Genomic DNA, 22,506 nt, shown 5'->3' with positions numbered 1-22,506 from the left:
CAAAGACATTTGAGAATTACAACAACAGGTAGTTGCGCTGCCTCCAAAAAAAAAAAAAAAAAAAAACTTTCCTCAAAAAGTTGAAAATAGAGCTACTCTATGACCCAGCAATCACACTACTGAGTATTTACACTAAAGATACAAATGGAGTAATTCAAAGGGGCACGTGAACCTGAATGTTTATAGCATCAATGTCCACAATAGCCAAACTATGGAAAGAACCTAGATGTCCATCAACAGATGAATGGATAAAGAAGATTATATATATACGCACACATACACACACACACACACACACACACACACACACACACACACTATGCAGCTATACATATAATGAAATACAATGCAGCTATCAAAAAAAACCCCCAAAATCTTGTCATTAGAGACAACGTGGATAGAACGAGAGGGTATTATGGTATTATGCTAAGAGAAATAAGTCAGTCAGAGAAAGACAATTATCATATGATCTCTTTGATATGAGGAATTTGAGAGGCATGGAGGCGGGGCGTGGGGGGAAGGGTTGGAAAAAATGAAACAAGATGGGAATGGGGAGGGAGACAAATCATAAGAGACTCTCAATCTCAGGAAAAACAATGAGGGTTGCTGTAGGGGAGGATGGTGGGAGGGATGGGGTGACTAGGTTATGGACATTGGGGAGGGTATGTGCTATGGTAAGTGCTGTGAATTGTGTGAGACTGATGATTCAAAGACCTGTACCCCTGTAGCAAATAATGCATTGTATGTTAATAAAATTAAAAAAAAAAAAAAGAGCACACTGTCGCAGATCTGCTTGTAAGATAAGAAATAAAGTCTTCAATTGGAAGCAAGGTGAAAAAACTAAAAGTATTGATAAGTGCCCTCAAACATGACAGACAACTAAATTACAGTAAATGCAAATGAATATGAGGAAAACTATTTAGCAGATGCAAGTATTTTAACTATAAATTGGAAATATTATCATTAATGTAATAATTAGATAAAAAGAACAGTAACTAATGAACCAATTAATTCCCTGAATAATACTTAACACCCCCCAGCCCATGCCTTGTAGTCAATTCACATTTCATCATATGAGGAAAATCAATATGTTGTTCAGAGAAAATTATTAATTAATATTGCTTCAGATTAGCTTCCTGCATTCCTTTTTTTAAAATTATTATTATCCCATTTACTTCTCGTTACAATTTTGCTTCACCTATGGCGAAATGAAAAATTTTTTGTGTCTTTTTGGGTCTTCCTTTCTCACTAGGGAATTCCATTAATTAAGGTTTTGATAACAGCTTTCCACATTCTTTGATGTTAGAAGATTACTTTTTAAAAATATGATTAAAAGGTATACAAAATTTAAAGAATATTTTAGACAAGATAGTATACTGTATAGATAGAAAAATTATAATTTTATTGGAATATTAAATGCATTTTGTAAACTATGTTTTCTTATGAAGTATGCCAAAAATGACCAAAAATCCATCTTTAAACTGAGAGTTGTGTAGTAAGTACTAAAAATGGGATTTTAGGGGTGCCTGGGTGGCTCAGTGGGTTAAAGCCTCTGCCTTCAGCTTGGGTCATGATTCCGGGGTCCTGGAATCGAGCCCCGCATTGGGCTCTCTGCTCAGCAAGGAGCCTGCCTCCTCCTTTCTCTCTGCCTGCCTCTCTGCCTACTTGTGATCTCTGTCTGTCAAATAAATAAATAAAATCTTTAAAATAAATAAATAAAAATGGGATTTTATAACCATTATTTCTCTATACAGAAATATAATTTTATCTTATACAGTATGCATATTCATTGAATAAAAATGTTTGATGTTATTTATTATTTAGTTATTATTATAGTTGTATTTTATTTTACCTATGTTTATTTTTATGATATTTTTAAAATGATAACTGTTAAGGGGCATAACTATTTTTATAAGGAAAAACTCATCTCAGGTTTAATTTTTTGTGGCATGCCATCATTCTTATAGTCAAAAATAAACATTAAATTATATTTTTCTAACTTACTACATGTTAGCAGGAGGAAATCAAGATAAGTTTGTAAGAAATTTCTTTTTTTTTTTAAGATTTTATTTATTTATTTGACAGAGGTCACAAGTAGGCAGAGAGGCAGGCAGAGAGAGAGGGAAGCAGGCTCCCTGCTGAGCAGAGAGCCAGATGCTGGGCTCGATTCCAGGACCCTGGAATCATGACCTGAGCCAAAGGCAGAGGATTTAACCCACTGAGCCACCCAGGTGCCCCTGCAAGAAATTTCTTAACCAAGCTTACAATATATTTTCTTGTAAGCTATCAATTACAACAAATTATCACAATGTGTGGTCTTTGAATGTATGAAACACACAAAAAAATCTGACTTACAACTGGAATGTTAAATTATCACTGTCTCAAACTTCATTCTAATACACACATCAAAATGATAAATTATAGCAATTGACAGAAACAATACATTTAGTAACATATATAAAAGAAGGAAATTCAATGTGAAATGAGATTACATACTAAGTTTAATAATTCTATTTCTGGGGAATGAACTACAATCTGTGACATTAAACTTATCTTTTCCACATGAATCACAAAGATTAAATAGGTAATATATTACTAGTTTTAGCAATTTTTCATCTTCATCTTGATTTTCTTGTTATGCTATATGAGTGATTTTGTATTTTTAAAAAAATGTTTCATAGTAAAGATTTTAAAGCAAAGAACATATTCATAAAAGGAAAATAATTTTATGTATCGTTTATGGCTTTTCTCAAAATTTCACTAAATTTCACTAAACCTTATTTATTTCCAAATTTCACTGAACCTTATTTATTTAAGGTGCATATCAGTGAATGCCACAAATTCTAAGTGGTTAAACATAGATTACATTTGCCTTTTAAGGCATTAACTGGTATTTTAATTCTTGGGAAGTGGGACATGTATTAAATCTTTCCTCCTTACTAATAAAATTATTAGATATCTATATATCAGTTGAGTTTAACAAGCTTCTATGAAGTGTTTTCCATGTTCCAGGAGGCATGTTTGCAAAACAAGCAAAATAGATACCATACCCTTTAGCTACTCATAGCCTATCTGAGCAAAAACGTACAAAATGGTCAGATACAGTATTGTCACAAGGTATGTACATATCTAAGCACATAGAAAAAGATTATCAAGCATTTTGGTCTCAATTCTGAATTCTGTAAATGACTTTCTGTAAATGATTAAGGCCTGTGCAAAATCTGGAAGAATAAGAAATGAGTGAGCCAAATACATATGTACAGGGTGTTCAGGGAAGAAGAGACAGAGATTTATGGTAGAATAGTTTTTTTCTTTTTTTTTTAAAGATTTTATTTATTTATTTGAGAGAGAGGCAGTGAGAGAGAGCATGAGCAAGGAGAAGGTCAGAGGGAGAAGCAGACTCCCCGTGGAGCTGGGAGCCCGATGCGGGACTCGATGCCGCGACTCCGGGATCATGACCTGAGCCGAAAGCACTCATCCAACCAACTGAGCCACCCAGGCGTCCCTATGGTAGAATAGTTTAAGTAATATAGTATATATAGAAATTTAATACATGTTCATGTGCTTATTTCATAAATTAACGCTATAGGAGAGAAACAATGCTGGGGCACTAACTGTGGAGTTTGTGTATGCTACACTGTGCAGAAATGAGAAATGTTTAAATGTCTGAAAGCCTTTGTGAACTGATAGTACTGTTGAAGCTTTGTTGTGAGTGTAGTGAAAATGATCTGTATCTTCCTGGATAATAGATGTACAAAAACTCAAAAATTAATAAACCTACTTACATTGTTTATACCCACTTACATATTTATTGTAATACTATGCCTTTTTACTCTCTTAAGATGATACTTAAGTAAAAGGCTTATTTGTGTCATTCTCTGGATTGGGATTTTGAACACTTTCAACTGTTTAAAAGGGGAAAAAGATAATTGTGACTTAGCTAGGTCAGTGTAGGATTAGGATGTTTCTATGTCTAAGTAGGCTGACTCTATGAAACCTGAAAGGTAAAAGATTTCAATTTGAGCAAGAGGAAAATTGTCTTTATATATATGACATCTATTTTTTTTAAAGTAATATCTTTCATTTATTCTTAAAAGTATTTAAGGTAATGATCCATTAACTTCTTTTATTAACTTAAATTACCTTTATTGCTAGCAAACTATTTAATATATTTAATTTTATTACATAAATTTCTCTTGCTACAATTCAACTGTCTTGCCAAAAGCATAATTAAGTTGATCTTAAATTGTAAGCTCTTCATTAAATTTCATGGTACTGCAGTTTAAGTTTTTAAAGTTTAGGAATTGGAAAAAACCCCTAAAATGAAAAATCACTAAAGTCATTTGATGTTCTCAAGGATAAACTTAATAAAAATGTGTGACAGTTAAATCAAATAGTAAGTAATATAAATACTCATTTGTATGTCAAGTGTTTAAAAAGAACAAAGAATATATACATCACCCATATTATATGTAAGAATACATTTCAGCCTTTATGTTTCATGTTTTAATATACAATATTATCAGTGATTTTTATTTTTATAATACTCTTCTGTACTAAATTTTTTATGAACTTATCCATTTAATTGTAAATGAAATTATAGTTTATAGTTAGATATAAAATAGGTCTCCAAAATGTATGCAGTTTACATTTGTAGGGAATTTATACATATTTTTATGTTAATGTCATTCTTTTGTTAAGTTCTTGCTTATTACATTTTTTCATATAATTTTCTAGGGTGGAAAAAATCCATGTAAAATGTTTAGCACTTGATTGTCACAAAGAAATCACTCAGTGAATTTTACCTAGTGATAGTAGTCTTACTAGCCAAATTTCTGTTCCTGAATTAAAATATGAAAATGACTTAACAGCATGTTTTCTAAAGGTGAAACCTTTAACCCTATAATACACATCAACAATCATTAAGGCACAATAACAACCTCGTGTTTGAAGTGAGTTTTTAGGACTACACTCTAATTTTTAGTTTGTTTCTGATAATTGAATTAGTTCACTGATAGGTGCTGATACATTTCATTGGGATTCTTACAGACATTAGAGTAACTGCTTACTATAATACTTATAATAATATTTAGTATGTAAATGATCCACTATATGCGTTCATTATATTACTTTGTTTTCACAATAAATAATTCCAAAATGGTAAGATACTCTATGGTATATAAGCATATACTTTTTTAGCTATAAAAATGATTATGCATCTTTGAAGTAAAATGTAAAAGAATTCTGGAATATATTAGCAAAAACTGGAATATATTATTTTATTTTAATTTTTTATTATATATAATATATTATTTGTTTCAAAGGTGCAGATCTGAATATTTTTGAATTCTGTTTGGCAGATTTAGAAAAGACCTAAGAGTATTTCTCACTATGTGTTCCATAGAACACAGATCTTACCAGGTTTATCTTGACTGAATTTTGAAAAATGGTTATATGACTATTCAACCTAGTATACATTATTGTTTTTTGAATTTGCTGTTTCATAGAACAGTATTTTAGCCTTTTATTTTTATTAACATAAAAAAATGAAACCAAAATTCTATATAAAAACAAACCTTGGGAAATAGTAACAAGATATTGAGGTGTATGGTAGACAGTAATGAGAAAAGATAAAGATAGATGCAGCTAGATATTAATGGGGAAATTTTCCACAGAAATTTAACAGCTCACAGCTTTGACTTCAAGGAATTTAAATGACATGTTTCCAGTAAATGATTAAGAGCTCTTTCTCAAAATTTATTAAACACACCCTCCAGATTTTTAAAATAAATGGGCTGAAGTAGGGCGGTAGAAATTTGTAAGAACTGAGTTCTGTGAAGATCAGAGACTGACTTATATTTATCAATTATTTATTCTTTATTGGACTTACAGTTGGAATTGCAATGCATATTCCAGGAGTTTATTCGGTAGTCTGATTCAGGACATATAACTGGGGCAAAGAATTCTATATTTCACATTTTAATAAATTCTCCAGATAATTCTGATGCATGTGCTCCAGTATTGGCAAATTGAAAAACACATATGTTACCAATAGAGATCTCATAAATTCATAAACTCTAATCACAAAGACAAGGTCTTAGAACACTTTAAAAGATGAAATTGAAAGGTACAGCAAAGAGGATACAGTCAGTGGTATTGTACTAGAGTTGTATGGTGACAGATGATAGCTGCACTTGTGATGTGAACAGCACTACCTATAGACTTTGGGGATCACTATGTTGTACACCTAGAATTAATACAACAGTGTGTGTCAACTATACTTCAAACAAAAGATAACTAGGAAATGATTATATAGAGGAAACCGTAATGAAAATTAATGAGATTCAGATACTAGAATAAAAAAAAATGCAGGTATAAATTTAGAGATGTCCAGACTAGTAGATAAATTTATTGTAGCAGGAGTAGGGCCCAGGGTTGTAATTTGAGGTAATTATGAAATGATAACTTGGACCCAAAATCTAGGGATGTGCAGAATGAGCTTTGAAATTTCAAACTAAGTTTTCTGGACTTGACAATACCATAGTTCCGCCTTATCTGCAGTTTCGCTTTCGGAATCGGCAGTTTCGCTTTCCTCTGCTTCAGTTACCCTGAGTCAACTGTGGTCCCAGAGCAGATCATCCTCCTTCTGACGAATCAGCGGAAGTTCAATTGTAGCCTAACTCTACATCAGAGTGCCTTCGTCATTCCCCTCACTTCATCTCGCCATGTAGGCGTTTTATCATCTTACGTCATCACCAGAAGGGTGAGTACAAAATAATTTGAGAGAGAGTATGTTCACAAAACTTTAGTTACGGTATATTTTTATAATTATTTATTTCGTTATTGTTGTTAATGTCTTACTAAGCTTAATTTTTTTCAAGATTTGTTTACTTTTTGTAGTGTGAGAGAAGGGAAAGGGGCAGAGGGAGAGGGAGAATCCTCAACAGACTCCCCACTGAGCACAGAGCCCAGCAGAGGTCAGGATCAGTCTCACAAACCGAGATCATAACTTGAGCTGAAATCAAGAGTTAGACACTTAACTGATGGTGCCACCCAAATGCCCCACTATGCCTAGTTTAGAAACAAAACTTTATCATAGATATATACGTATAAGAGAAAATATAGTATCCATAGTTTGGTACTATGCACAATTTCCGGCATCCACTGAAGGGCTTGTAACATATGTTCTGTGGCTAAGAGGGGACTACTATACACCAGCTGGTCTTGAGGGAATCATTGGCCATTGTTAAATAAATAAACACTTGCAGCTATTCCCTCTGTAAAATGTTAGTGTCCTATGGTATGGTAGGGCAAATGAAACCCATCCCCTACTCCCCCCACCCCCTCAACCAAATATCTCTGGAGTCAGTGAATATGTACTGGGACATGGCAAAAAGAACCTTGCAAATGTAATTAAGTGTAAGGAATTTTACACAGGGAGATTAGACTTGATTATCCAGGTGGGTCCAATTTAATCACACAGGCCCTTAAAACCAAGAAATTTCTCTACTCAAAGTCAGAGATGTGTGGGGGAAGAAGGTAGTAGAGGAATGCTTCAGAAGGGGAAGTCAGAGAGATTTCATGCGTGAGAAGAATGCAGTGAACCTCTTGCTGGCTCTCAGACATAGGACCCAAGTACAAGGAAGAGAAAGTCCTTCAGGAGCTATGGGCACTAGTATCTTCCCAGAGCCTTCTGATGAGAGCACAGCCAGCTGACATCTTTATTTCAGCCTTGCAAGACCCTGAACAGAGGAACTAGCAGAGACCACCAGGACTTCTCAGTTCCAGAACCATGAGTTAATATATTTTTGTTTTAATATGCTAAATTTGTGTTTGTGACAGTAGAAATAGAAAACTAATGCATGGTAGAAGGTACCATCACAAATCAATGCTTGATGTTCTGTAGCATGAATACTGATCCCTCAACACTATATGGACACTTAATACCTTATATTTTAAGTCAGGACCTCCCAGACATACATTTAAATTTCATGAAGATCTACAAATTCATTTTTACAGAAACAGAAAAGACAGAAATATAATGTACATGTAGAAAGAATGGAGAGCTTTGAAGATATTTTTGAGTATATTTCATGAAACTTGACAGTCAAGTCAGAAAACATGGCAACATCCTAACTCATCTTCCAAGTTACTACGTTTTCAGTGTACTCGGTAGTTATGGAAGGAATAAGCTAACCTAAAATGTATTTATACTTTGATGAACGGAGTACAGGGTTTCTATTAAGGAGCCTTTAATAGAAAATTATTGTATTACTAACTCCTTCAATATTGCCAAAATTACACTTAAAATTAAACCTTTGTGTTTGTAGTATTTTGAACTATGAATTAAGTTGCCAAGATAAAAATACTCAACTATTGTGAAAGCACCTTAGAAAAATAGTGATTTTTACTAGCACAATGGAGGAAAAGAAGTCTTAGAATGCAGCCTCCCCTGCTAGACAAAAGATAGTTCAGAAATGTATTGGGTAGAAAATAGTGTTAAAAACTGCTATGATGTGTCATTATTTAGGATATAAAAAAGAGAAAATATTTTTACTCAATTGTTTGTTAAAGGATAGTTTTTTCTAGTGAGAAAGCACTAAGATGAAATGTTTGATTTAAAACTTCCCCACATGCAAACTGTTAACCTTTATACTAAAGCAATTCCACTTTATATATGCTTTCCAGTGTGCTCTTTAAACATATTATATTTTGAATTATTATGTGCTTTAGAAAGTAACCACCCCTGCTACTGTATTTGTATCTGTATTTGTGTATCTGTTATGGTGATTTTAGATCTGGTGTGTTGCATTCTGGTAATACGGTCCGGGCTGGGGGGGCGGGGGATGAGTTGAAATGTGTTATGTTATTCCTATAGGTAGAGAGGGGCTCTTCCCTAAAGGAAGTGCAACTTTATAGTCAAATCACATAAAGAAGAAATTTCCAAGTCCATGACCTCCCATCTGAAACCTTCAGGATGAGTATTTTTAGCATCAGAATTTATAAATAAAAAAAGAACACATGCAAATTCTGTACGTTTTTAACACCAGAGCCTGTGGTACACCAAATTATTAAATAATATTTGCATAATGAAACACGAGTATCCACACTATGAGGGATAAATAAAGGTCATTAGTGGCCTTCATTCAGTTCAGGTCAGGTTTTGATGCCAAATCAGTTTGTTCCACCTTCCAGATAAAACTTTTAGTTTCAAGAGCTTCTTAGTTTTCCTTTCTGTGTTTTAGGGATTATGGATCTGTGGGTCTGGAAAGCCTGGTTTAAAATGGAAGATGCAAACTTTTGTCTTTTAATAGACCTTTCCTCTTGACTAACTTGCGGAGAAGAAAGATTACCAGGTTATTTTCTAGCAGAGAGGCAAAATAGGGTGGAGTCTGTGATGCCTGAATCTTGAATCAGAACTAATTTTCCGTCACTTTGATTTTGTTTGCTTTCGTTAATGTTTAACCCCATAATGGCGTCATGGTCTCATCTCCTAAGAAGATTTAAAGCAAAAATTTTCCTTTCTTCAGGTACACTGCAATGAAACATTAAAGCCTACTCATTTCTAGCATTTAACTATATATTAATGATTATTAAGAAGGTGACTCTCAGGGCGCCTGGGTGGCTCAGTGGGTTAAAGCCTCTGCCTTTGGCTCAGGTCATGATCCCAGGGTCCTGGGATCGAGCCCCACATCGGGCTTTCTGCTCAGCAGGGAGTCTGCTTCCTCCTCTCTCTCTGCCTGCCTCTCTGCCTACTTGTGATCTCTGTCTGTTAAATAAATAAATAAAATTAAAAAAAAAAAAAAAGGTGACTCTCAGGACAGGATTTGAAATAATAGGATAAACTGTATCTTCCTTCCTGGTGATTCTTCTTCCATTTCCATCCTAGAGAATTTTGGTTTGACTGTATTAGACTGGGCGGTGGTCCTTTTATATTGCTATCACTTACCTTCATAATATACTTTAAACCCATGAGCGCTAACTGCAAAATCACTGGTCAAACGTAGTGAGAACACGGATTTGGTACTTGTCACTGGCGGTGGCAGATGGAATCCTGTTAACCTAAAAACATAAATGGAATTAATTGTTAGTGTTATAGAGATTTTACCTAATAGAGTTGAAAGAGCATTAAAAGTCCTTTTATCAAATCCCCAAGCTTTGTATAAGTAGGTGTGTATGTGTGTGGATAGGTGGGTGTGTGTGTAAGGATTTATAAAGGAATTTATGACATGTGGATTGAAAATCACTCATCAAAAACAATTACTATAGTTATATTTAAATATACAGTTATTTGCATACATATGAATGCATATATCTCTTTTTCCTATCTATTACGTATATCATCTCTATGAAAATACTGATTAATTTAGACTTTGGGAAGTAAGTTGTGAGAGTATGTGTTTTTAGGTGTCTTTTGCTCCTGACTTTAACAACTGAGTATTCAGAAGATATTTTGTCAAATAAATAATTTTCCTGATAGTTTAGGATATATTTACATAGTGGGAACTATTTATTAAAATTTAGTATTAAAGGAAGATATGTGATCTAAATATGAAATCTTGAAAATGGAAAGTCTACAAATGATGTCATTTTTGTTTTATTAGATCCAAACTTTCAATAAGTTCTATAAAATTTAGCAGTTGCAGATTACTTTTGGGTTACACTGCATTTCCTTAAAGATTTTATATATTTATTTTAGAGAGAGAAACTGAGGGAGAAGAGAGAGTGAGCATAGGTGGGAGGAGGGGCAGAGGAGAAGCAGACTCCCCACTGATCAGGGAGCAAAATGTGGGCTCTAGTCCCAAGACCCCAGGATCATGACCTGAGCCAAAGGCAGATGCTTAACTGACTGAGCCACCCAGGCACCCCTATAATGCATATTTTTATAAAACAAATATTTGTCTGATATTTTGACCATAATTTATTGCCTATTTTGTAAATAATATTGCATATAGTTACAAGCTTGATTATACAATTGATCTACAATTATCTAAAGTAGAAAAGAGAAATAAAAATTTAAAAAAACACATGCACAGGATATAATTTTTCTAAAACTAATGAAAATACATATTTTTAATTTTTCTATAAATTGCCTTGTATGTTATTTATTTTTTATTATTAATATAAGAATAATAATTAGTAATTTTATGCAATGGAATTATACTACTTTTTATATACTTGCTATTTTTGCCCAACATTGAATACATGTAGAACTAATCTACATTGAAATTAACATATATTTCAGTGCTAGATAACAATAATTCTCATTTGTCTCAGGTGTGTTTATTCTCTAAAAATTATTAAGAATCCCCAAAAGGATTTAAGGGCAAGATTTATCGATATTTACCCTATTTAAATTAAAACTGAGAACGGTTTTTTACATATGTGCATTTATGACTTAAAGAATAACCAGGATAAAAAAAATAACCAGGATAAGCACATTGCATGTTGACAAATCATATTTTATTTCAAAATAATTACCTTCTCCAAAACAAAAATGACAAGAGTGTATTGTATTCTATTTTTGGAAATCTACTTAATATCAGAATAATAATAATCAGAAATCAGTTAATAATAATATAATAATAATAATATAATAATAATAAGAAATCAGTTGGATTCTCATATCTACTTTTTTATTCAATATTTTACAATATGTTATTTTGGTTGATGGGTATGAAGAAACTCTGTCTTCACATATGTAGTTGGAAAAGGGAAAAGAATTCTAACAGATTTTGCAGATTAGTGAGTACTCTTCTTTGATATTGCGCAAAAACTTTACAGGTTAGTGCAATGTTGAATTCAAAACATATCATTTAATTTTTATACTCTGTGACTTTAAAATTCATTGTTTCACCTTGTTTTTATAATGGGTCCTTTTTACCCATGCATTTTTTTAACATGTATTAGTAATTTGGAATATATTGGTTCACTGAGTTAGATCTTACAAATGTTGACACATTTTATTATGAAGTATCATAAAATCACATTTATTTTTATTGGTACCAATCTCATTGGAAAAATCTTTAAATTTGGGGAAGCTCTAAAACTTACAGTAATGGACTGAAGTTTTCCAAAATTCTAGTTTTTTACTTGGAAACTTAGATATCATCATAGACAACAAATCCTGTCAGTTGTTTTCCCTTGAAGTAACAGTTCAGGTTCAGTGTGTGTGTGTGAGTGTGTATGTGTGTGAGTGTGTGTGTGTCAGAAAAAATGTATAACAAATACCCAAGTTTGACTAAGTTTAGTTTATGTTGGTCACTTGAGTAAAAAGACTGTTCTATGAAAAAGTGGCCAGTTCAGCTGACAACTCAGTTATGCAACCGTTTTTCCTTGGAACAACCATCATGTTTTGGTAGGCATAAGAAGGTTTTTTTGTTTTTGTTTACGTTTTTGTTTTATTTTTTGCATCCTTTCAATTTGTTACATAGGTCATTTAAAAGAGGGGTATTATAGAGTAGACATTTAATGAAATAATTATAGCTTCAACAAGAATGTTCTTAAGCACAATTTTTTTTTCCCACATTGAAGTATGTGGTGGTAAAGAAAACAATGACTAATGACTATTTGTACAGTTTGAGGTCACTAATTGCAATGTTTTCATGCACCAGCAGTTTTACCCACCATTACTTCTGTACCATGAGGCCAAATGTCAACACAGTGAAAACAGTGTGAATAATGTCTCAATATTATTATGGGAACAGTTTTGATCTTGTGGACCCCCTAAAAATGTCTCAGGACTTCAAGCATCCATGTATCACATTTTGAGAACCCGTGCTATATAGGAATCTATTGCAATACACACACCACCCTAAATTTATATGTTCTACTGTTGATGGACATTTGAGTTGTTTATAATTTGCAAAAGTTCTTGCAAAAGTTCACTTGTACACACTTATCTGGCAGTTCCTCTAGGATTTATAAACATTTAAAGCTTTAAATTTTCTTCTTTTTGCTGCGTAAGCTACAGGATTTCCCATTTGGCTCATGGTCAGAGTATCCCCTAACTCATAAACCTATGAGTTGCTTTAGCTATGTCTTCTTACCAATGTATTTCTCATTTACATTGCAATTAGATAACATTTTCTGTATGAATTTAATCCTTTGAAATTATTGACATTTGCTTTATGGGTCCAATATTGTAAATTTTTTTCTTATGTGCCTAGTTTTCTTATAAAGAAAAGCCTATTGTTTTTCTATTCCTAATCCAAATTACCACAAATTTAATACCCATTATTAATTATCTCATATTTACATGGGTCTTGGTAGACCGTAGCTCAGCTGGTTCTCTGCTTTGAGCCTCATGAAGCTGAAATCAAGATGTTAGCTGAGCTGCATTGTTTCTAGAACCTTGGGAGCAGAATTTGCTTTCACTTCCAAATTTATAAGGCTGTTGTCAGAATTAAATTCTGTGCAGTTGTAGGAGTAAGGTCCTGTTTCCTTGCTGGCTGTTGACTTGAGGTCATTCTCAGGTTTTAGAGATTGCTTGTATTTCTCAGTTTGAGACCTTCCTTCATCCTCAGAGTCAGCAAGAGTAGTCCAAGTTCTCATTCTGTAATTCTCTTTGGTCTTTCCCTCTACTTCATCCTTCTGCTGCTGCTTCTTCTGCCTCCAGATGGAGAGAGTTCTCAACTTTTACATGCTCATGTAATTAAATTGTGTTCAAATTGATAATTCAGATATCTTCTATTATAACATCTGTCTCAATTCCATTTGCCAAGTTATTTTTGCCATGTGATATATTCACAAGTTCTTAGAGAACCATAATTCTGGGATCATTCTGGCTCCTGTGATGGGTATTTATCACTGGCTAGGAACAGCGTTCAGTGTATCTTTTAAACAAGTTTGTTAATCATGTTCCAGTTCTCTGTGCTGACTATATTTTTAAAATCTGATCTACTAGTTACTGAAAGAGATATGCTAAAATCTCACAAGAGGATTGTAGGTTTTTATATTTTTCCTTGTAGTTATGTCCATTTTAAAATATACTTGGGGGCTACATTAATAGGTGCATACAAGTTTAATTCTTATATTTCCTGGCAAATTGAACATTTTATTCTTTGTGAAGTGCTACTATATTTTGTTTCTTTTGGCAGGGGCTGTGCAGTGGGAGAGGAAGAGAGAATTGCTTAAGTTGGTTCCATGCCCAGCACAGAGCTTGATGCTGGACTTGATCTCACAACCCTGAGATCTTGACCTGAGCCACAATCAGAAGTCAGATGCTTAACTGACTAAGCCACCCAGGCACCCCTAATCTATGTCTAATAATGATTTGATTTTAAACTTTATCTTATCTGGCAATAATAAATCTAAAACTTAATTCATTAGAATTAGTCTAGAACATCTTTTAACTTTCAACATTTTGGTATCCTTATTTTTTAAAATATGTCACTTATGACCAGAATATACTAGGATATATTTTTATATACATAAAACGTTATACTTATATAAATTAATTATATAATAGTTTTTTTATTTACAAATATGTTCAATAAACTATGAGTTACACTCAATAGACTACAGTGTAGTGTAAACACAGTTTTAAAAAAATATTTTATTTATTTATTTTGCTGAGAAAGAGAACACACAAGCGGGGGGCAGCAGAGAGAGAGGGAGAAGCAGGCTTTTTGCTGAGTAGGGATCCCAGTATGGGGCTCAATCCCAGAATCCTGGGATCATGACCTGAGCCAAAGGCAGACGCTTAAGAACTGAGCCATCCAGGTGCCCCTTTTATATGCGCAGCTTTTATATGCACTGGGAAACAAACAAAAAAAAAGGATTGACTTGCTTTATAGCAATATTCACTTTACTGCAGTGTTTTATAACTAAACCTTCAATGTTTCTAAGGTATGTTTTTTCTCTGTAACACTTCATTGATATTTTAATATTTATGTGTGATTATCTATTAAGCATCTCTCTTCTCTTTCGGACATTAACCTTTGTGAAGTCCTTGGAACTCACTAGTTTATGATCAGTGCTTTCATGCAGTACGTATCATGTAAGAGGGCCCTTAATAAATAGCTGTTAATTTTTTTTTAAAGATTTTATTTATTTGACGGACAGAGATCACAAGAAGGCAGAGGCAGGCAGAGAGAGAGGGGGAAGCAGGCTCCCTGCCAAGCAGAGAGCCCTATGTGGGGCTCGATCCCAGGACAGTGGGATCATGACCTGAGCTGAAGGCAGAGGCTTTAACCCACTTGAGCCACCCAGGCGCCCTGAATAGCTGTTAATTTAATGAATTAGGGTAGGTGGTAGGAGAACATGAATGCATCAGAACACTTTCTTTTTCAAACAGTGTAACAGTGTTCTCAAGAATCGTAAGAATGTAAGGGCACCTCAATTGTTAAGAAAATTCCGATAGTCTATAAAGAAGCTCCTCTTTAGAATGACAGTTTTCACCATAATATTAACCTCTAAAGTTAAAGGAAGATCATATATCTTATGCACTTCTATTTGTAGTATGTTTCAGGATATAACTATATAGTTTTAAAACTTATTTTTCATGTAAAACTAGCATGGTTTTTATTTTAATATGAATTACCAATTATAATATTTAAATATACATGTATTGCTCTTAAACTTAACATGTTTTTTAGGTAATCTAAAACCATAATATTTTATGGATAAGCATGATTTTTTTCCCATAGAATAATTTGTACTGATTTGGGTACTTGTGAATTTTGGTGTTTTGCACATATTGATTGGTAAATTAATAAATTATCACTTATATTTCCTCATATTGATATATGATAAAATTGCATAGTGAATGACATTTAATATTCCTTTGAAAAGACTACTAGAGTGTAACTCTATTTTCTCTAACTTCTAGCTGAAGAAATAACAGTTCAGAAATGATCAGTAAATAGTTTAAATTCATACTGCTGGTAGGCAGTGAAACAAAGATACAAAACCATAACTTCTAGTTCCAATCTATTTCTTTTCCCATGATGATTTTTCCCATAAGGGAAGTGATTTTTTTTTTCATGAGGGCAGGATGCATATTTAATTTATCTTTGTTTCTCCACAATGCCCATATAAATTTCTTAACAGATATTTGGAAAAGATAAGAACATAATTTTACTCATATGATGGCTTTATGTAGTTGAAACTGGTAAAAACTGTGTTACAGTTTTAAAGTCATTAAATTAAGCACCAGGAAGGTAGTGTGGAACCACCATCTGTACTTGCTGGTGCATTTATAGCAAATATCACTAGTAGTTAGCAAAGAAATTTCCCTAGTGGGTAAGCTAAGTAATATTGGTCAACAAATATCAGGGGAAAATCCTTGAATCGTGCAATGTAAATTTCCTTCAGATATCATTTCTTTAATAAAAGTTAAAAATTGAGGAAAATTGGCTGAGGGTTGAAATGTATTAATTTTAAGTAGTGACTTTGTTTTATGCAATCACAATAATCAACATTTTCTTTCACCATAAATGTAGCATATAAATGCATGTGAGCTCAGATTAAAGGATAAGCATTACCTCTTACGACACTTAGCTTCATGAAATATTCATAACATTTCCTTTTCTTTTCACATTTCACTGTCATCTGGTGAATATTTGTCATGGACCAGGGCTAGTTAGATTATGGCCATTTTTTCATTTCATTTTTAGATTCTCTCATTTGACAGAATGGCATACGTGTTGGGTTATTTTTGTATTACAATTACTAGTTTCCAATTTATAGCCTCTACTCTCCCTTCCCACTGATCACATATATACCTCAATTATATTTTAGCATTATATTATTTACTAGGCAAAACATTTCTCAGAGGCTGTTGTATGTTTTAAAAACTATGCACTTCAGATGAGTGATCCTGTTACATCTCATGGCCCCTTTTAGATGAAAGCATTCTTTAAGCATTTCCTCTTACAAAGATTCAGGGCATGGATGATGTTTAATACTGTAATGAGTAACTGGTTTTAGGGAGAATTAAATAACGAACTTATAACTTTATATCAATGACTAATATGAAAAATACTAAAATAATTATTTGGTAATTAATGTAAAATTGAAATTTAAGTTACAAGGAAGTAATTTGTAATGCCAGTGGGTATGCTTTTTAAATAAGAGGCTGTTTATTTAAGAATTTTTAAAAAAATGGCAATTAATAGGCCATTTTACAGCTTAATGTAATGGAAACCCTTAAAACATCAAGGTTGGTAGATAACAGTGATACCTGTCTCATTACATAAATAAGTTTATCAGTTTTAACAGTGAGATGTTATTTCTAACATTTTAAACCTCTGTGTGTGTGTGTGTGTGTGTGTTTAATGTCCCTATTAGTCAATTACAGTATTTTAAACTTTTTATATCAAAGAATAAATGTAAAAAACGTATCTTTAAGTTAAAATGCTATTAGGATATCACCGCTTATAATGAGATTGTGTGGAAACAGACATGGGGTTTGGAAAAAGACAAAGAAAGAGAGATAAGCTTTATTATTAAAAATTATTATTAAATATTATTAAATATTATTAAATATTATTATTATTATTTAAAAAACGGTAACATTACCCCAAATCCCAGGAATTTGTGATGGTTAAATAAGAGAATTCATATGGAATGACCTGGTATATTTTCTGGAATCTAAGAAAAGCCACTTAGTTTCATTAGCACTATGACTCAAAATCCACTGCCCTTTCATTTGCATTCTGTGCCATGCTATGGCTAAGATAAATGATATTATAACATCAACATTATCATGGTGATTTCTCATTACTCACAGTCAGAAATTTGATATGAATTACCTTACAATTTTCTTTGGTTATACAGTTCTGAAAAATGGTCCAGGTGATATACAGGGAATTCTTTGCTGAAGTGAACTGTTAATCTATTTAATTTCAAAATGAATGGGAAAACCACAGGAACAGATAGATATTTAAAGTAATGACTGTTCTGTGAGATTAAATCATGCATATCCTATTGATACTGGGGTACATGAAGCGCACAGCACAATAATTCATGGTTATGTCAAGATGTCACTAATTGTAATATCAAAGGAAAATATGGCTGTGGCAATATTTGAATAATTATATCATCTGTTACGAATAAATGAGCTGCAACTTCTCTCAAATATAAAATTCCTGAAAAAGGCATCTTGTGTGAAAAAGGCAAATTCACAATGTTAGGAACATGTGCCTAGGTATAGATCAAGATACGGAAATGAGTATAGATACTGATATACGTATGGATATGGTAGGGATTGGGGTAGATATGGATGTGACTATGAATACATTAAAGATAGCTAGAAAGGTAGTTGACTAGTATTCATTTCCACTCTTTTATATTCTTTCCACTGTATCGAAGTACTTATAAATCTTGGAATTATGCTAGCCAGAATACATCTCTTGCCAACATCGTTCTCTATTAGATTTTGCCACTTCCATAAGATTTGGAATGTGAATTAAAAGTGTAAGTTATTATTATGTCTTGACAGGTAGGTGCATGGGCTTTAGCAGGTGTTAGAGGTGAGATTTTTCTGTCACTTTACCAGAATTCTTCTTGAAAGCAGTTGTTTTGATGTTACAAACAATTGAGCTCATCACTGAGGTTTTCCTACAGTTTCTCCAAATGTCTGATTTCCTGAAAGCTAGTGAATGTTCTCCATAATCTTCATTCCTCAACCTTAAATTCATTATTCTTGTTATTAAGTATTTTCTTTTTTGTTATTAAATATTTTCTTGCTTTAAGTATTTCAGGTTCTTTTCCCTTATTTTCTTAACCCGAGATGCACAAATATTATAAAACCACTATTCCAGGGAGAAAACTTTTTCTTCCCTCAAAAACGTAGTCTGAGAATGTCATCAATTCACTGTACCTAGAATTACTCCATTTATATAAAACTCATTCTTACACCAGTTGGAATGGCTAAAATTAACAAGACAGGGAACAACAAATGTTGGCAAAGATGTAGAGAAAGGGGAACCCTCTTATACCATTGGTGGGAATGCAAGCTGGTATAGCCACTCTGGAAAACAGTATGGAAGTTCCTCAGGACATTAAAAATAAAGTTTACCCTATGACCCAGCTTTGGCACCACTGGGTACTTACTGCAAATATAGAGATGTAGTGAAACAAAGGGGCACCTCTACCCCAATGTTCATAGTAGCAATGTCCACAATAGCCAAACTGTGGAAGGAGCTGAGATATCCTTCAGCAGATGAATGGATAAAGAGGATGTGGTTCATAGATACAGTGGAGTATTACTCAGCTATCAGAAGGACGAATACCTACTATTTGCATCAACATTGATGGAACTGGAGGGGGTTATGCTCAATGAAGTAAGTCAGTCAGAGAAATTCAATTATCATATGGTTTCACTCATATGTGGAACATAAAGAATAGTGCAGAGGGCGATAGGGGTGGGTGGAACTGAATGGGAAGAAATCAGAGAGGGAGACAAACCACAAGAAACTCTGGACTCTGGGAAACAAACTGAGGGCTGTGGAAAGAGGTGGGTGGGGTAGGGGTAAATGAGTGATGGGCATTAAAGAGGGCATGTGATATGATGAGCACTGGGTGTTATACTGAACTAATGTATCATTGAACATTATATCAAAAACTAATGATGTGCTATGCCTTGGCTAATTGAATTTCAATTAAAAAAATCTGAAATTAAAATAATAAAAACAGAGGGGGTGTTTGAAGATGGCGGAGAAGTAGCAGGCTGAGACTACTTCAGGTAGCGGGAGATCAGCTAGATAGCTTATCTAAAGATTGCAAACACCTACAAATCCAACGGGAGATCGAAGAGAAGAAGAACAGCAACTCTAGAAACAGAAAATCAACCACTTTCTGAAAGGTAGGACTGGCGGAGAAGTGAATCCAAAGCGACGGGAAGATAGACCGCGGGGGGAGGGGCCGGCTCCCGGCAAGCGGCGGAGCAACGGAGCACAAAATCGGGACTTTTAGAAGTCTGTTCCACTGAGGGACATCGCTCCAGAGGCTTAACCGAGGTGAAGCCCACGCAGGGTCAGCGTGGCCTCAGGTCCCGCAGGGTCACAGAAGGATCGGGGGTGTCTGAGTGTCGCAGAGCTTATAGGTATTAGAACAGGGAAGCCGGCTACAGAGACAGAGCCGAGGAGTAAGCTCTAAGCTTGGGGTTACCTTGAACCGGTCACAGGCTCGGTCAGCTCGGAGCGCGGCCGGAGGCAGGGTGACGGGAGTAAATCGGCGCTGTTCTCTGAGGGCGCACTGAGGAGTGGGGCCCTGGGCTCTCGGCTCCTCCGGGCCAGAGACCGGGAGGCCGCCATCTTCATTCCCGCCCTCCGGAACTCTACAGAAAGCGCTCAGGGAACAAAAGCTCCCGAAAACAAACCCGAGCGGATTACTCAGCCCGGCCCCTGGTAAGGGCGGTGCAACTCCGCCTGGGGCAAAGACACTTGAGAATCACTACAACAGGCCCCTCCCCCAGAAGATCAACAAGAAGCCCAGCCAGGACCAAGTTCACCTACCAAGGAGTGCAGTTTCAATACCAAGGAGAGCAGTGGAATTCCAAAGGAGGAGAAAGCAAAGCACGGAACTCATGGCTTTCTCTCCATGATTCTTTAGCCTTGCAGTTAATTTAATTTGTTTTCTTTTTCAATTTATTTTTCTTCTTCTGCTAAATTTTTTTAACTTTTACCCTTTCCTTTTTTAACATTTTTTAACTAGTTTATCTAATATATATATATATATTTTTCCTTTTTATGTTTTTTCTTTATTGGTTTTCTTTTTTTAATTGTTTCTTTTTGTTTTTCTTTTTTTTTCTTCTTTCTGAACCTCTTTTTATCCCCTTTCTCCCCCCTCACGATTTGGGATCTCTTCTGATTCGGCTAAAGCATATTTTCCTGGGGTTGTTGCCACCCTTTTAGTATTTCACTTGCTCCTTCATATACTCTAATCTGGACAAAATGACAAGGCAGAAAAATTCACCACAAAAAAAAGAACAAGAGGCAGTACCAAAGGCTAGGGACCTAACCAATACAGACATTGGTAATATGTCAGATCTAGAGTTCAGAATGACGATTCTCAAGGTTCTAGCCAGGCTCGAAAAAGGCATGGAAGATATTAGAGAAACCCTCTCCGGAGAGATAAAAGCCCTTTCTGGAGAAATAAAAGAACTAAAATCTAACCAAGTTGAAATAAAAAAAGCTATTAATGAGGTGCAATCAAAAATGGAGGCTCTCACTGCTAGGATAAATGAGGCAGAAGAAAGAATTAGCGATATAGAAGACCAAATGACAGAGAATAAAGAAGCTGAGCAAAAGAGGGACAAACAGCTACTGGACCATGAGGGGAGAATTCGAGAGATAAGTGACACCATAAGATGAAACAACATTAGAATAATTGGGATTCCAGAAGAAGAGGAAACAGAGAGGGGAGCAGAAGGTATATTGGAGAGAATTATTGGAGAGAATTTCCCCAATATGGCAAAGGGAACAAGCATCAAAATCCAGGAGATTCAGAGAACCCTCCTCAAAATCAATAAGAATAGGTCCACACCCCGTCACCTAATAGTAAAATTTACAAGTCTTAGTGACAAAGAGAAGATCCTGAAAGCAGCCCGGGAAAAGAAGTCTGTAACATACAATGGTAAAAATATTAGATTGGCAGCAGACTTATCCACAGAGACCTGGCAGGCCAGAAAGAGCTGGCATGATATATTCAGAGTACTAAACGAGAAAAACATGCAGCCAAGAATACTATATCCAGCTAGGCTACCATTGAAAATAGAAGGAGAGATTAAAAGCTTCCAGGACAAACAAAAACTGAAAGAATTTGCAAATACCAAACCAGCTCTACAGGAAATATTGAAAGGGGTCCTCTAAGCAAAGAGAGACCCTAAAAGTAGTAGATCAGAAAGAAACAGAGACAATATACAATAACAGTCACCTTACAGGCAATACAATGGCACTAAATTCATATCTCTCAATACTTACCCTGAATGTTAATGGGCTAAATGCCCCAATCAAAAGACACAGGGTATCAGAATGGATAAAAAAACAAAACCCATCTATATGTTGCCTACAAGAAACTCATCTTAAACCTGAAGACACCTCCAGATTTAAAGTGAGGGGGTGGAAAAGAATTTACCATGCTAATGGACATCAGAAAAAAGCAGGAGTGGCAATCCTTATATCAGATCAATTAGATTTTAAGCCAAAGACTATAATAAGAGATGAGGAAGGACACTATATCATACTCAAAGGAACTGTCCAACAAGAAGATCTAACAATTTTAAATATCTATGCCCCTAACATGGGAGCAGCCAACTATATAAACCAATTAATAACAAAATCAAAGAAACACATCGACAATAATACAATAATCGTAGGGGACTTTAACACTCCCCTCACTGAAATGGACAGATCATCCAAGCAAAAGGTCAACAAGGAAATAAAGGCCTTAAATGACACACTGGACCAGATGGACATCACAGATATATTCAGAACATTTCATCCCAAAGCAACAGAATACACATTCTTCTCTAGTGCACATGGAACATTCTCCAGAATA

General features: G+C 34.4%; 1 protein-coding gene across 2 annotated transcripts in view; it reads right to left on the bottom strand.

The window, feature by feature from the left end:
* Positions 1–22,506, bottom strand: part of LOC111146567 (CUB and Sushi multiple domains 3) — a 1,261,269-nt gene that overhangs the window by 1,074,596 nt on the left and 164,167 nt on the right. For both annotated transcript variants that reach the window (XM_022502159.1, XM_022502160.1), the window contains exon 3: positions 9,950–10,062. In XM_022502159.1, coding sequence (XP_022357867.1) covers positions 9,950–10,062 — 113 coding nt within the window. The remainder of the gene's footprint in view (positions 1–9,949; positions 10,063–22,506) is intronic.

Source organism: Enhydra lutris, unplaced genomic scaffold, assembly GCF_002288905.1.
Source record: "Enhydra lutris kenyoni isolate GAN:26980312 unplaced genomic scaffold, ASM228890v2 scaffoldscaffold14, whole genome shotgun sequence".
Lineage (NCBI taxonomy): Eukaryota > Metazoa > Chordata > Mammalia > Carnivora > Mustelidae > Enhydra > Enhydra lutris.
Note: the sequence above shows the minus strand (reverse complement) of the source record. Positions and strands in the feature narration are given on the sequence as shown.